Source organism: Camellia sinensis, chromosome 13, assembly GCF_055761805.1.
Source record: "Camellia sinensis isolate YWXY chromosome 13, ASM5576180v1, whole genome shotgun sequence".
NCBI lineage: Eukaryota > Viridiplantae > Streptophyta > Magnoliopsida > Ericales > Theaceae > Camellia > Camellia sinensis.
In genome coordinates, this window is record NC_138973.1 from 3,698,574 (window position 1) to 3,711,067 (window position 12,494).

Below are 12,494 nucleotides of genomic sequence, written 5' to 3' on the forward strand. Positions count from 1 at the left end.
ATTGCATTGTGTATGCCATGTTATCTTGTGCATCGTGTATGTCATTTCCTAGCATTGTGCATGATAGGTTGTATCTTAGTTGCATTTTCATGCATGTCATGCATATTGCATCGTGTTGGGGATAGGAGTTAGCCCAAGCACGGGAAACGAGGGGCGTTTCGTACTCCGAGTGACGGAACGTGTCTCAATTCTTCGGTCGCCGACACTCCGGATTATCCATGATGGAGTCTAGGCCTTGTTGTGTCCATATGTGCATTCATTTCATATTGAGTCGTGCACTTCGACTCCTCGGCCATCATGCATCGAGATGCGTGATTGGTGGCACGAGGATCGAGGACTACACTCCCTGAAGGGTAGTCATGCATACATATGTGAAAATACTTTGCCATGTCCCTTTCTTACTCTCTGTTACAGCAAATCAAGAATCAGCAGCCTTCCGAAGCTTGGCACGCATCCCGAGAACAATTGCAAACAGAGGCTAATTGGGGCATCGCAGTGGATTTCTGCACAAGGCAACCCGAGCATGCATCATTCATCACCCGGAGCAGATTTGAGGCAGTCCCTGGCTTGCATGCCAATTTATTGCTTTCCTAATTTAATTTGTTAATTAATTAGGGTTTTGTACATATTTGGACTGTAATTATTCATTTGGGACTGTATATTATTTATTCGGACCCTCTGCGCGAGGGCACAACTGTAATAAGTGTGCATGTGTGTGATGTATGTCTTCCAACCCCACGTCTTTCTCCCTTTTATTTACCCGCTTATGATGGTTAGATTAGGGCATGTTTTAATTAGCATACAGTATGATAGCATGTTTGCATTCATTCATCTGTTTTGCATGCACCGGGCTCGGCGTATCATACTAACTGCATTGTATTTTCAATTCCAAGTTGAATACATGTTAGCTGTAGCATTTCATATGCCATGTTTAGAATAGCCGAGCCTGCTATAGTTGCATTTTTTCATGTGTTGCATTAGGCATTTCCGTATAATTAGGATCATGCATGGATTTCTAATTAGCTTCTGTTTTGGCTTGGAGTACTCGGTAAGTTTTATGCTTTAGCATCCTTGCATGCGCGTGAGTGACTGCCATGAATAGCATGCTTACCATGAGGCTATACGCTTATGTGATATAACTGCCTGAATGCCTGTGGGTGAAGGTTGGGTTATTTGAATTGGAACAATTCATCAAATGTGTATTTTAAGCCCACTAGATAATGGCAAAATCATATTTTTCTAAGCCCACCTGAGGGTGGCAAATCCACGTCTTAGTCTACTTGCGAGTAGCACCATCAAACCATTTTCAAACAAACAAACATGAAATGTTTTGTTCCAATTCAGGCGATCCAGTCTATACTTGTATGCTGTGAGCATCACATAGTAAATCTAGGCTAATAACCGGAATAAGAACACATAATGTTTTCAAAAATAGATATCATGGTTAGTAGAGGCCGATCTTTGATCGGGCGAGCGGGGGTGCTCACGAAGTGACCTTCCCCAATCGTACCCAAGTTCCCGAGCCGAGGCAACTTTGGTGATGACGGACACGTGGCCTTAGGCAACGAGTTAGGGTTTCCTAAATTTCTCCCAAAATAAAATATTTAGGTGGCGACTCTGTATCTGGCAAAGCAGTCCATGTTTGACACTTCTTTCAAAATCTATTTTCTCAAAACGATTTGCCGGATTTGGACTCTTTGGTTCAGATTTAGAACCGTGACAATTTGAGAGTCCGAACTGTAGTGAACCCCAAATGAACAGAATGGGACTCATCCCTCCCGGGGCGTTCGGGGACGTCTACAGTGTCTGCGATTCCGCTGGGGAGTTAGAGAACTTGACTCGAACTCATGATATCTTGTTTTGACTACACTTGTGTGTTTCTTTGCATTGCATGTGCATTGGTGCGCCTAGGACACCGTGTTTGCCATCTGTTATTCCTGAACGGTTTGCCGGAGGCTTGTCTTGTCAAGGCATGACCATAAGGCTGACCGGTTATGGGCTCTGCCAGTATGGGAGCACAAACCCCGGTTTTACCGGGGCACCCTTTTTGACCATTCGACCTAGTGCATATTCGGAATCCATAGTGACCATTTCAAACTAGAACAGGTTGCTTACCCGATTGTAGGTTGTTTGAAATCGCTGCGTACGTAGTGAAACCCTGGCTCCTGACAAAATAGGACAGGGAAACCCTACCCCAGCATAGGGGTGTTTTGGCTCTCACTTGCTTGTTATGTGCTTTTAGAGTGCGTCTCTACAGGAATGCATGTAACAGTTTCCAAGTCTGGGTATCAGGCCTGCGGGCATCAGTATCTGGGAATCAGTTTTACCTGAGGGTATTAGTTCACCAGTAGAATTTTGGGCAGAATTCAGTAGAGAGCACACTCATTCAACTATGCTCATATCTGTTCAAGGGTGAAATCAGGCTGAGATGCTGCATGTTTTCTCTTTTACTAGGGGTAGTCTTGGAACCATAGCTTCAGAAGGCTCCGATATCCCCCGAGGTTTATCGGACTTGTGCTGATAGACTTTGTCAGGTCAGAGATTCAGTTCAAGGACAAATCAGTGTTCCTCCGCCAGAATGTAAAAGATCCATATTTTACAATAGAATAATAATTTATGAATGTAAGGATGCAGACAGTTGATTTTTAGGGATGGATCATCTTCGTAAGTTATGCCATATTTTACAATAGAGTAATAATTTGTGAATATAAGGATGCAGACAGTTGATTTTTAGGAAATTTTCAATTTTAATTAGTTTTTTTTTTGAATTTTTAGTTATTTTACAATATGAAAAAATATTTTTATGATGATTAGTAAATTTTTTAATTGTTAAATGGATGAATGTAGAGAAAAAATGATTGATTGATATGTATGATGTGACATTTAACATATTAACTATTTGTAATTGCATGTTTAAGAGCATCTCTAATGATATTTGCTATAATAGCATTGTCATTGCTTTAATTTGGCAATGAATAGTAGTAATTTGTCATATTATAGTAATAGTGCTTCAATGGTCACATGCTATTTTGGCAAATCTCAATTAACTTTCCCTCAAAGTTTATGAGTGTTATTTGGATATAGGTTTTTTAGTTTTTTTTTTGTTTGTTTGTTTATTTTTTGTCTTTTGTGACATTTTTTTAACTGTTTCTTAAAAAAAAATTATATATTTACATTATTCTTGAATAGACAAATATAAAAAATGAAAAAAAAATTGAAAAATTGGAAAAAAAAAAAATAAATATAATTCACCCTACCAAAAAATATATCAATGCAAAAAAAAAAAAAAATGTTAACTACATTAAAAAAAAAAAAATCATCAACTACCTACCAACAACCATTCATTATTCACCAAACATTCATTTACCAACAAACACCCACTAGCAATCATCCATCATTCACTCAACATTCATTCACCAACAACCACCCACCCAACAACCATCTATTATTTATTCACCATTCACTTACCAACAACCACCCACTAACAACCATCCATCTCACCCAACATTCATTCACTAACAACCACCCACCCAACAACCATCAATTATTCATCCACCATTCATTTACCAACAATCACCCACCAACAACCATCCATCATTTACCCACTCATAATTTTCTCTATAAATATAACGCAAGGTTTTCTACGATTTTCATATTTATCTATCCATAATTTTCATATATACTAAACTCTCTGTACCCACCCACAAGATTTTCTATAATTTTCATATTCACCCACTCACCCATCCACTTACAATGAACAATTTCACTAAAGCCGTCTTCAATAGAGATTTTGATGAATTTTCATCATGTAATGATGATGCAATTGTTAACAACGCAACAACAAAGAATACAAGCGTTAACCCTAAACCAACCAACCAGACATGTTGGTTCTACAAGTGGTCGTCGATACATTAATAGTGGGAACGTCAAAGGTAACGAACAAATTTATAGAGATTACTTTGCAGACAATCCTATCTATCTAGAATAATACTTTCAAAGACGTTTTCGAATAAGACGGTCATTATTTCTTGGTATCTTACATGATGACCGTTTGTAGGTAAGAGAAAAATCAAAAGATGACCGTTAATTCATAACTGTTGTTTGTACCTTTTTTTTTTTTTTGCAGGCAAAAAGAGCACAACGACTCTTTTTTATTTCCAAAACAATACCACCACCGTCCATGTACTCGAGGTTCCAACGGTTGAGATCAATTATCTAGAATCATCCATACCATTCCAAGACAGACGTGTCACTCTGTCTTTACTATTTTTCTCACTCTCACTCTCTTCTTCCCTTTTCCTTCTCCATCATCGAAACATCTGTCTTGGGATAATGGTCTATACTCTCCTCTAATGGCCAACTCTCTTCATTCTTCCTTTCACTCTCACTCTCACTCTCACTCTCTCTCTCTCTCTCTCTCTCTCTCTCTCTCCGAAGACTAACTTTCCAACCCTTTTCGAGGTGCTAATTCCGATTCTAGCTTCTTTTCTTGAACGGATCGAGCTCTGCCAAGTACCAGCTATTCTCTCCGGCCAAACTTCCAATCTTTTGGTCTCTCTGCATCACGATAAATCCAGGTCTCAGCCTGACCTCGTTCATTAAATCCCCTATTATCCTTTCCAACATGAAGGTCAGGTCTTATTTGAATCTCTCACTAGTACTTTCAATTTTAGTACCTTTAATCAGAGCTCTAGAATGATCTACAGTTGTCTCAAGAGAAAAACCCTTTCTCTCTTGCTCTCATTCATTATGTTCGGCCGAGATAAGAGCATATCTCTCTCTCTCTCTCTCTCTCTCTCTATTGATATATAATATACATATACAAATATATATATAAATGTTGCTGTTGAATAGCTATTGTAGTTTAATATTGTTTGATCTCTGTTTTTTCTTTGTTGTTTGCTTCCTCCCTCTTTCTTGATTCTAGGGTTTCAAATTTTTTCTGTTTGTGTACTAAGAAAATGGTACTAAGTAAATAAAATTTAAAATTTTGAAAATAGTAAAGGTTTTTATTTTTAAGAAATTTTAAGCAAGAAAGAAAGAAAAAAAACTATTGATAGTTGAATTTTTTATATGTTTTTTAATTCTTGTTACCCAAAAAGCAACCTAAGAGATGAGTGAATTAAGTTTCTACAAATTAAAAATAATAATTCCCCAATAAAAACTTACTAACTAGTATAGTAGAAATTGATCAAGCAAAACTTTACACAATAAGTTAAATGGTAGTGGATTAAGCTAACACAGTGAATGAAAACAAATATATCAGTTAGCTAGAGTAATAGAGTAAAGGGATGAGGGAGAAAAATGCAAATACGATTTATAGTGATTCAGCTTCAACCAAGCCTACATCCACTCCTCAAACTTTACTTGAGATTTCCACTATCTTCTAGCTTCACAAGGGTGCTAGCAACCTCATGTATATGGAGTAATCCTCTACAGATTTTCTAGCTTCATAGGGGTACTAGTAATCTCATACACATGGAGCAATCCTCTACATATTTTCTTTAGCTTTGCAGGCTTGCTAGAGACCTTTTACAAGATTGGAAATGTGTGTTTTTGCTTTCAAAGAAAGGTACAAAAATATCTCTTATAGATAGATATACAATGTTGAAGCTCAAAAGATATATTAGTAAACCTCTCAAAGGTGTATATGCTTAAAGCTTAGGTTCAGTGTTTGTTTTCTGAAGAAAATGAATCAAACAAGAATGGAGAATACTTTAGATAACTCTAATGATGAGTTTGAGACTGATGATAGAATCAAACAAATTTTCTTGGCTCAAGTCTCTCTGATTTTTCTGATAAACTCTCACATGTAGATAAGCTTAAGGTTAAAAGTTCAGTGTTTGATTTTCTGAATGATGAATGTAATACTCAGATGAAGAGCACTTCAGGAACTCAAAGAAGATGAAATATGTGAGTGATGAATGATATGAAAATGTTTTTACTTGTTGCCTCTATGTCTCTTTCTTCAGTAGGAGCACTTCTATTTATTTAAGGAGAAATTCATTGATCGTTGTTTGTTGCGTGTGTTGAGAAGATTGAGTGAGATTTTGGTTAAATCTACTCTACTCAAACTTGCATTTACCATACATGATTAGATGTTAAAGGAGTTGAAAGATGGGTCTAATTGTTGACAAGTATTTTGAAAAAGAGCCGTTACAGCACAGAGTGGTCGTCTACCCGGATGTCCTAGATGAAGATTTGTTTTTAGTGGTCATCCAACTGAATGTCCTCCCGGATGTTCGATCAAGTCCCAGTCGTCAAGGATGTCGTCTGCGGTCGTCGAGCATACTGTTGGTTTGACAACCGGAGCAAAGCTGGACTGAACTAGAGTGAAAACGGGTTGATTTTGGCCTAGCTTGTCATCTCCTCGGACGTCTGCCCGGATGTCCACCTAGTGTATTTTCAGCCTTTTTTGTTCTGCCACTGCTTGTGCTGTGTTGCTATCGTTTTTGGGTTGTTTTGCTATTGTTTTTGGGCGATTTTGTTGCTGTTTTTGCGCTGTTGTTGATACTATTTTTGGGTTGTTTTGCTGCTATTTCTGGTTTTTTTGTGTGTTGTTTTTGGGTTGTTTTGCTGCTATTTTTGTTGCTGTTAAAACATCATTTTCACTCTAAAAATATGGTTAAACACAAGGAGAAAAATAGATTAAACTGATATGGATAAAACATATTATATTGATCAATTTAATTTATCAAGAACAAAATCAAAATAATCATCAAAACACAATATGGCTAACAATTATGTTGAGAGGTTTTCCTAGTGAATGAATTCTGTATTTTCAACTGAATTTGGAACCAAAAATCTATTGATATTTGATGATGTGGCATGTTTGGCACCTGTTATTCAACTTGCCAAATTTGAGAACAAAAATGACATCTGCTATCTTTGGTAAGAACAATAGTTAGTCATTGGAGACCCTCTTTTTGTCACTCTTGCCAAATTATAACTTTGACAGATTCTTTGATAACTCCATTAAAGATGCTCTAAAGTGTCCAATTGGCCATATACAAAGATGCCTATCCACTAGAGTATCCTAAGTGCCAATTCTACTTCATTTAAAATTAATTTTTTCCCAATTAAGTGGCACATCATGAGCTACATGGTGTTTAATTCAAAGAACTTAAAACTCCCTAGATTCACAAATTTTTTAATCTTTCAAGCATACATCATTTTACAAAATTCAAAATTGTGACTTTCCTTTAGTTACACATAACTTTAATATTTGAAAATGTTGTATGAAGATGTTAAAAATGTTGTATGACTAGGTCAATGTTCTACCACTATGTGATTATGGCTAGCCAATGTTCTACTACGTGACTAGTCAAAGTAGATTTTTTGAATTTTTTTTTAAAAATATGTAAAAAAAATAAAAATGTAATATGATAAAAAAAAGTCAAAAAAAAAAAAAAACTATTTCAATCAAGTTGTCAAAACAAGCCTACAAATTCCTCATAATTTTTTTTTGTTGACTAATTTAGAAAAACAAAAAGAAACAGAGGGGCAAAAATTCAAAGTATTTTTTAATAGAATATAAATTCTTGAGTGATTTGTTAAATATAAACATTTTAAATATTTTCTATTGTCTGAATTGACTAGAACTTATAGGTTTTGCATTCAAATGGGTCAATTATTAATTTTTTTCCACTATTAGTTCGCTTTTGATGCCACATGTTTCAAAATTTGTTAGCATAATTAGGTTTTATTTATGAAAAAGTGAAAATTATTATTATTTTCTTTATTAAAAAACAGGAAATTTAATAAATAGATTCATGACATGCATGCATAAATGCATGATTATTTACATACATGGTTTTCATATGTATATATGCACCATGATGACAAAGTCTATAAATAGGTAGGTAGTATATCAAATATGTGGGTCCCACCACATGGTTTTCCAGTTTTGACCTTCGCCCCCCTATAAAATTCTCCTCTCCAACCGCAAGACCCGCCTTCCCAAAACCGAATACAGAAGAGAGACAGAGCGCGAGCGAGAGAGAGAGAGAGAGACAGAGAGAGAGAGAGAGAAAAGCCCTATTCAAGCTCTAGTCCAGGGTTTTGAACGCGTAAAGCCCTAGTCCCGAAGCTTTCTCTCTCTCGTTTCTCTCGCGGCCGTTTCCTGTTGCTAAATTGCTTCCAATTGAGATCTCAGAAAACTCTCTCATTTTTTTATGCACATTGTGAGCCTCTTTCTCTGATTTCAAAGGCTTTGGCTCTCGCTTCTCTCGTAAGTTCTCTAATCCCCTTCTCTCTATGTATTTTTAAATTTTTTGTTTCCGAAGCTATTTTTCTGTGTTCAAACGCTGTTTGGCTGCTAAGAAAATTGGGGATAAGAGAAATTGAGGCGATGGATCTTAGCTTTTTCTATTGTGGTTGATTTGTGAGTAAATGTCGGCGAATCCAACTTCATTTCTTGTTTTTTGCTCTCCTGTATATCATAAAGTAAATCAATTAAAAAATTTATATTCGTCCATATAATTTTCTCAGTGAACTTGTTCTATGATATGATGGCATTTTCATCTACTAGCGGTGGGTGCAAATGCAGCTTTTGCAATTTCTCAGTTATATATTTAAATGGTTTGATGATTGAGGTGTGATTTGATGAATGATCGAATTTTTAGCAATTTTAGGCAGAGTTGGATTTTCCTTATTGAATACAAGGAGCATTATTGGAAAATTAAAAAATAAAAATAAAAAATGACAGTCTACAATAAAATAGGAGAGGACCCAGCTCCTCTCCAGTAACTGGAGGGTGCTGTTTGGAACTGGTGGGCCCTGATCCGGACCATGACGATAATCCAAACCAAACCGATCAATGTGTATCACGTTTCAAAATAATTTTAAAATAGAAATTTCAAAATAAATTGTGATAGAAATGTGATATGATCAAGTGGTTATCGATATCCGATCAATGTGATTTTTTTGCAAGGATAATATACTCGATGGGTTCTACATAATAAACGATTTGGATTATCACCATTGGCCTTGATCAGGGCTCAACACCCTTCAGTTGTTGGAGAGGAGCTGTATCCAATAGAATATATGAGGACTATAGTTAGTTATGTTATTTTAGCCGATCTCTGTGGCTTTGATTTGATGAGGGACCACCTAGTCCTTTCAACATGTCCTGTCACATGTTGTCCCAAGAGTCCTCGAGCCAACTTGGAGGTTAGTTGAGCAGGAGTTGCAAAACAATGGTTGGATGACCTTGTGCCCGACCTCATGGTCCATTGAGCTGCCCGACCTAGTGGTTGGTGAATTCATTATGCCGTGAGTGGTGTGGGTTGATCCATTAGAATCAGGCATGTAAGTTAAGTCCATAGGTCAGGCCCATATTGATCGTGTATCAGGCGCATAATAAAATCTATACCTGGATCTACTATCCTATTACGTATCTTCTTGTAGCGAAGAAGCATGGACATGTGACACAACACAAAAACAAACGCAAGCACGGCAATTTCGAAAAATGCATGACGAGAGATGTGGGGGACGAATACAATATAGCCAGAAGTTACAAATTTTTCACAGAAGCATGTTGAATTAATAATATAGCTAAAAGTCTCTACACATTTGTTCTAAAATTTACAATTTTAGGATGATGATTGTGAAGAGAACTGCCCAGTTAAGTTTCCACATTTTTCACAGGCTGTATTTTTATCTGTTATTTCAGATTTGAATTCAATCCATATCCTTGTTATATGGCTTAGCTTCAGTGGCAACCTGGCAGGTGGACCTGATTAGTGCTCAATCCTGTTGTCATCATCAATCCAATTGCCTGTTTTTTGAACCAAAATATATGTGCCAATCCAGTTGGTTGTTTTTTACGCAAAACTTTATTTACACCAATTTAATTGGCTGCTTTTAACTAAAACTGTATATTTCTTGAATGCATATGTTTATTTAAAGAGTCATGCATCTTCTATAAATTTTCAACGGTTGATGTTATGTTGTATTAATGGAACTTCATTTCTAGGAACTATACAACCATGGCGTTCTGGGTTTTTGGATACGGCTCATTGGTTTGGAACCCTGGATTTGAATACGATGAGAAAGTGATAGGCTTCATCAAGGATTACAGGCGTGTTTTTGATCTTGGTAAGTGGAAATTACATGTTTCAGATGACATATAGCTTTAGCTTTCTACTTTTGTCCTTCTTATTTTTGCTTTTGCTCATCACCTTCTATGTGTATCAGCATGCATTGATCACAGAGGTACACCTGAAAGCCCTGCAAGAACTTGTACCTTGGAACCCAGTGAAGGAGCCGTTTGTGTAAGTATTTTAAATTTGCGTGCCTACCACATATCTAAATCTCATTATTGATTTTGGAGCCACTCACAAATTTGCCATTTTCTGATGATTAAAACTAATAGATTTGGTTTTTTGTCTTTCCAGATTGTTGCCCTCTGGTTTCGTAGTAATTATCTGAGCTATTATCTGTTTCTATGTTTCTGACTTGTGTATTCTTCTATCAGTGGGGTGCTGCTTACTGTATACGAGGAGGCCCGCAGAAGCAAAAGGCAGCAATGGAGGTATGTTCTGTCTCTAGCTGTACTTGATTATTCTTGATAGAAAGTTAATTGCCACTTCCCAAGTAGACAAGGAAAGGGTGGCAATGGAGGCTTCCACTTATCATCTTGTGAAACATTTTTGTTAGTTGCAGTGTTTCGAAGTCAAGTCTAATGTTTCCTCTTTGTTTTGTAGTATCTGGAGAAGAGAGAATGCGAGTATGATCTCAAGACTTCTGTAGACTTTTACAAGGTGAGTGCTTTGATTTGGTGGTATATGCCATATGGTTGTCTCAGATTCTTTTTCTTTTCACTTCTCCAATTCAATTAGTTTCTATACCTTTGCCATCTGAGATAATTTTAATGGAACGTGGCACTACTTTACCCACTTGGAATAAAATTTATTTAGTTTTTAAAGAATGAACGCTGCAAAGTTGATATTTGAAAACTGAAGAGTTTTTTATTGTATTTTTTATTTTTTAATTATCTAGAATATTTTGCTTATTCTGACTGCCTTTTGTGTGCCCTCTTTAATTCAGGAAGGGGATACCGAACAGGCTGCTATAACTGGAGTTATAGTGTAAGTTACATACTGCTCTCACTTGATTTCCATTTATTTGATATTGAACAGTCCTGAAGAATGGATGGAATCTCCAACATTCCTGCCTCTTTCTCTCATTGAAGAACATCTGAGATACTCGTGAACTTGAAATTTTTAGTGCGTTATTGTGAAAGATTTTTTTATTTTTCATTGTTAATTTTATATTTTAACATTGCAGTTTTACGTCCACTCCAGACAAAGAATCAAATAAATACTACCTAGGGCCTGCCCCATTGGAGGATATGGCTAGGTAATGTTGATGACATACTTCCCTCCCCTCCCCTCCGCTTTCCTCTCTTTTTTCCACGGATGGAACTGTGCAGTGAGGCTTCTCCTTTTCTCTTCAAAATTTTGTCATTCAAGTTTTTTCCTTATGATTTCTTGTTTATCTTTTCAGACAAATAGCGACTGCTTTTGGCCCCTGTGGTAACAACAGAGACTATCTTTTCTTGTTGGAGAAGGCCATGTTTGATATTGGTAAGTTTTTTTTTTTTCTTTATTGCTACCTTGGAACATGACACGATTATGGATCTTCTTTGTTTGGTGCATTATACTGAGTTCTGTAAATATATGAACAGGTCATGAAGATGATTTGGTTATCGAGCTGGCAAATGAAGTGAGGAAGGTCCTTGGAATCGTGGGAGTAGGAATACCTGTGGAGAAGAAGAAGTCTGGTTCATCCCGTATCCCACTCAAGTCCCATATTCAACCTCTTCAACTACGTCCGCTCCCAGAAGTTGTTGCCATTGACTCCTAAAACACACAATACACAAACTGCTGAAGATGAAGGACAAAGACAAAGATCTATCTAACCATATACAATCACATTCTCCCGGAATCTCATGTCAACTACAAGTAGAAGTAGTTTTTCTTGTGCTTTTAGCATATCCTTATTATAGATTTTTTTAATCCTCCAACCCTTCCCTTTTAACTCTTTAGATTCTTCTTAACTTAGAATAGGGTTGGCAAGAGTGAATTAAAAGAAAGGAATGACAAACCATTGACCGTCCATTACAGTGGCAATGTTATATGCAACATCATGATCAGTTTAACTTTAATTTCAACTCAAGACAAAGGGTTATTGTGGCATTATTATCTACATGCGAAGTTCAACATTTATTTAATTTTCCTTGTTAAAATTTTCTTCTCTTGAAATTTTGTTAGAGCATGAAATATTGATTGACATCTTCAGTTTCTGAATGATAGATCTTGTGGATCATAAAGGAGTTCTCTTTGTGCTCTTTTTGTTGTAACTAGTGGTTACTTGCATGGTCACTCGAAAAAGAAAATGAAATTAAATCAACTATTTTGTCTTGTTTATATGACTTATGCATGGGATATTGTTTTTTTTTTTTGAAAAAAAAAAAAAAAAAACTCCCTTCC

The 12,494-nt window shown here is 36.3% G+C and overlaps 1 protein-coding gene across 1 annotated transcript; it reads left to right on the plus strand.

The window, feature by feature from the left end:
• Positions 1 to 7,880: 7,880 nt before the first annotated feature.
• LOC114311236 (gamma-glutamylcyclotransferase 2-2) lies at positions 7,881 to 12,250 on the plus strand. Its single transcript, XM_028257344.2, has 9 exons — positions 7,881 to 8,230; positions 9,977 to 10,098; positions 10,198 to 10,274; positions 10,478 to 10,534; positions 10,707 to 10,763; positions 11,050 to 11,090; positions 11,290 to 11,361; positions 11,509 to 11,588; positions 11,690 to 12,250. Exons 2-9 carry the CDS (start codon positions 9,990 to 9,992, stop codon positions 11,866 to 11,868), a joined length of 672 nt encoding a protein of 223 aa, XP_028113145.1. The 5' UTR covers positions 7,881 to 8,230; positions 9,977 to 9,989; the 3' UTR covers positions 11,869 to 12,250.
• The last annotated feature ends 244 nt before the right edge of the window (positions 12,251 to 12,494 follow it).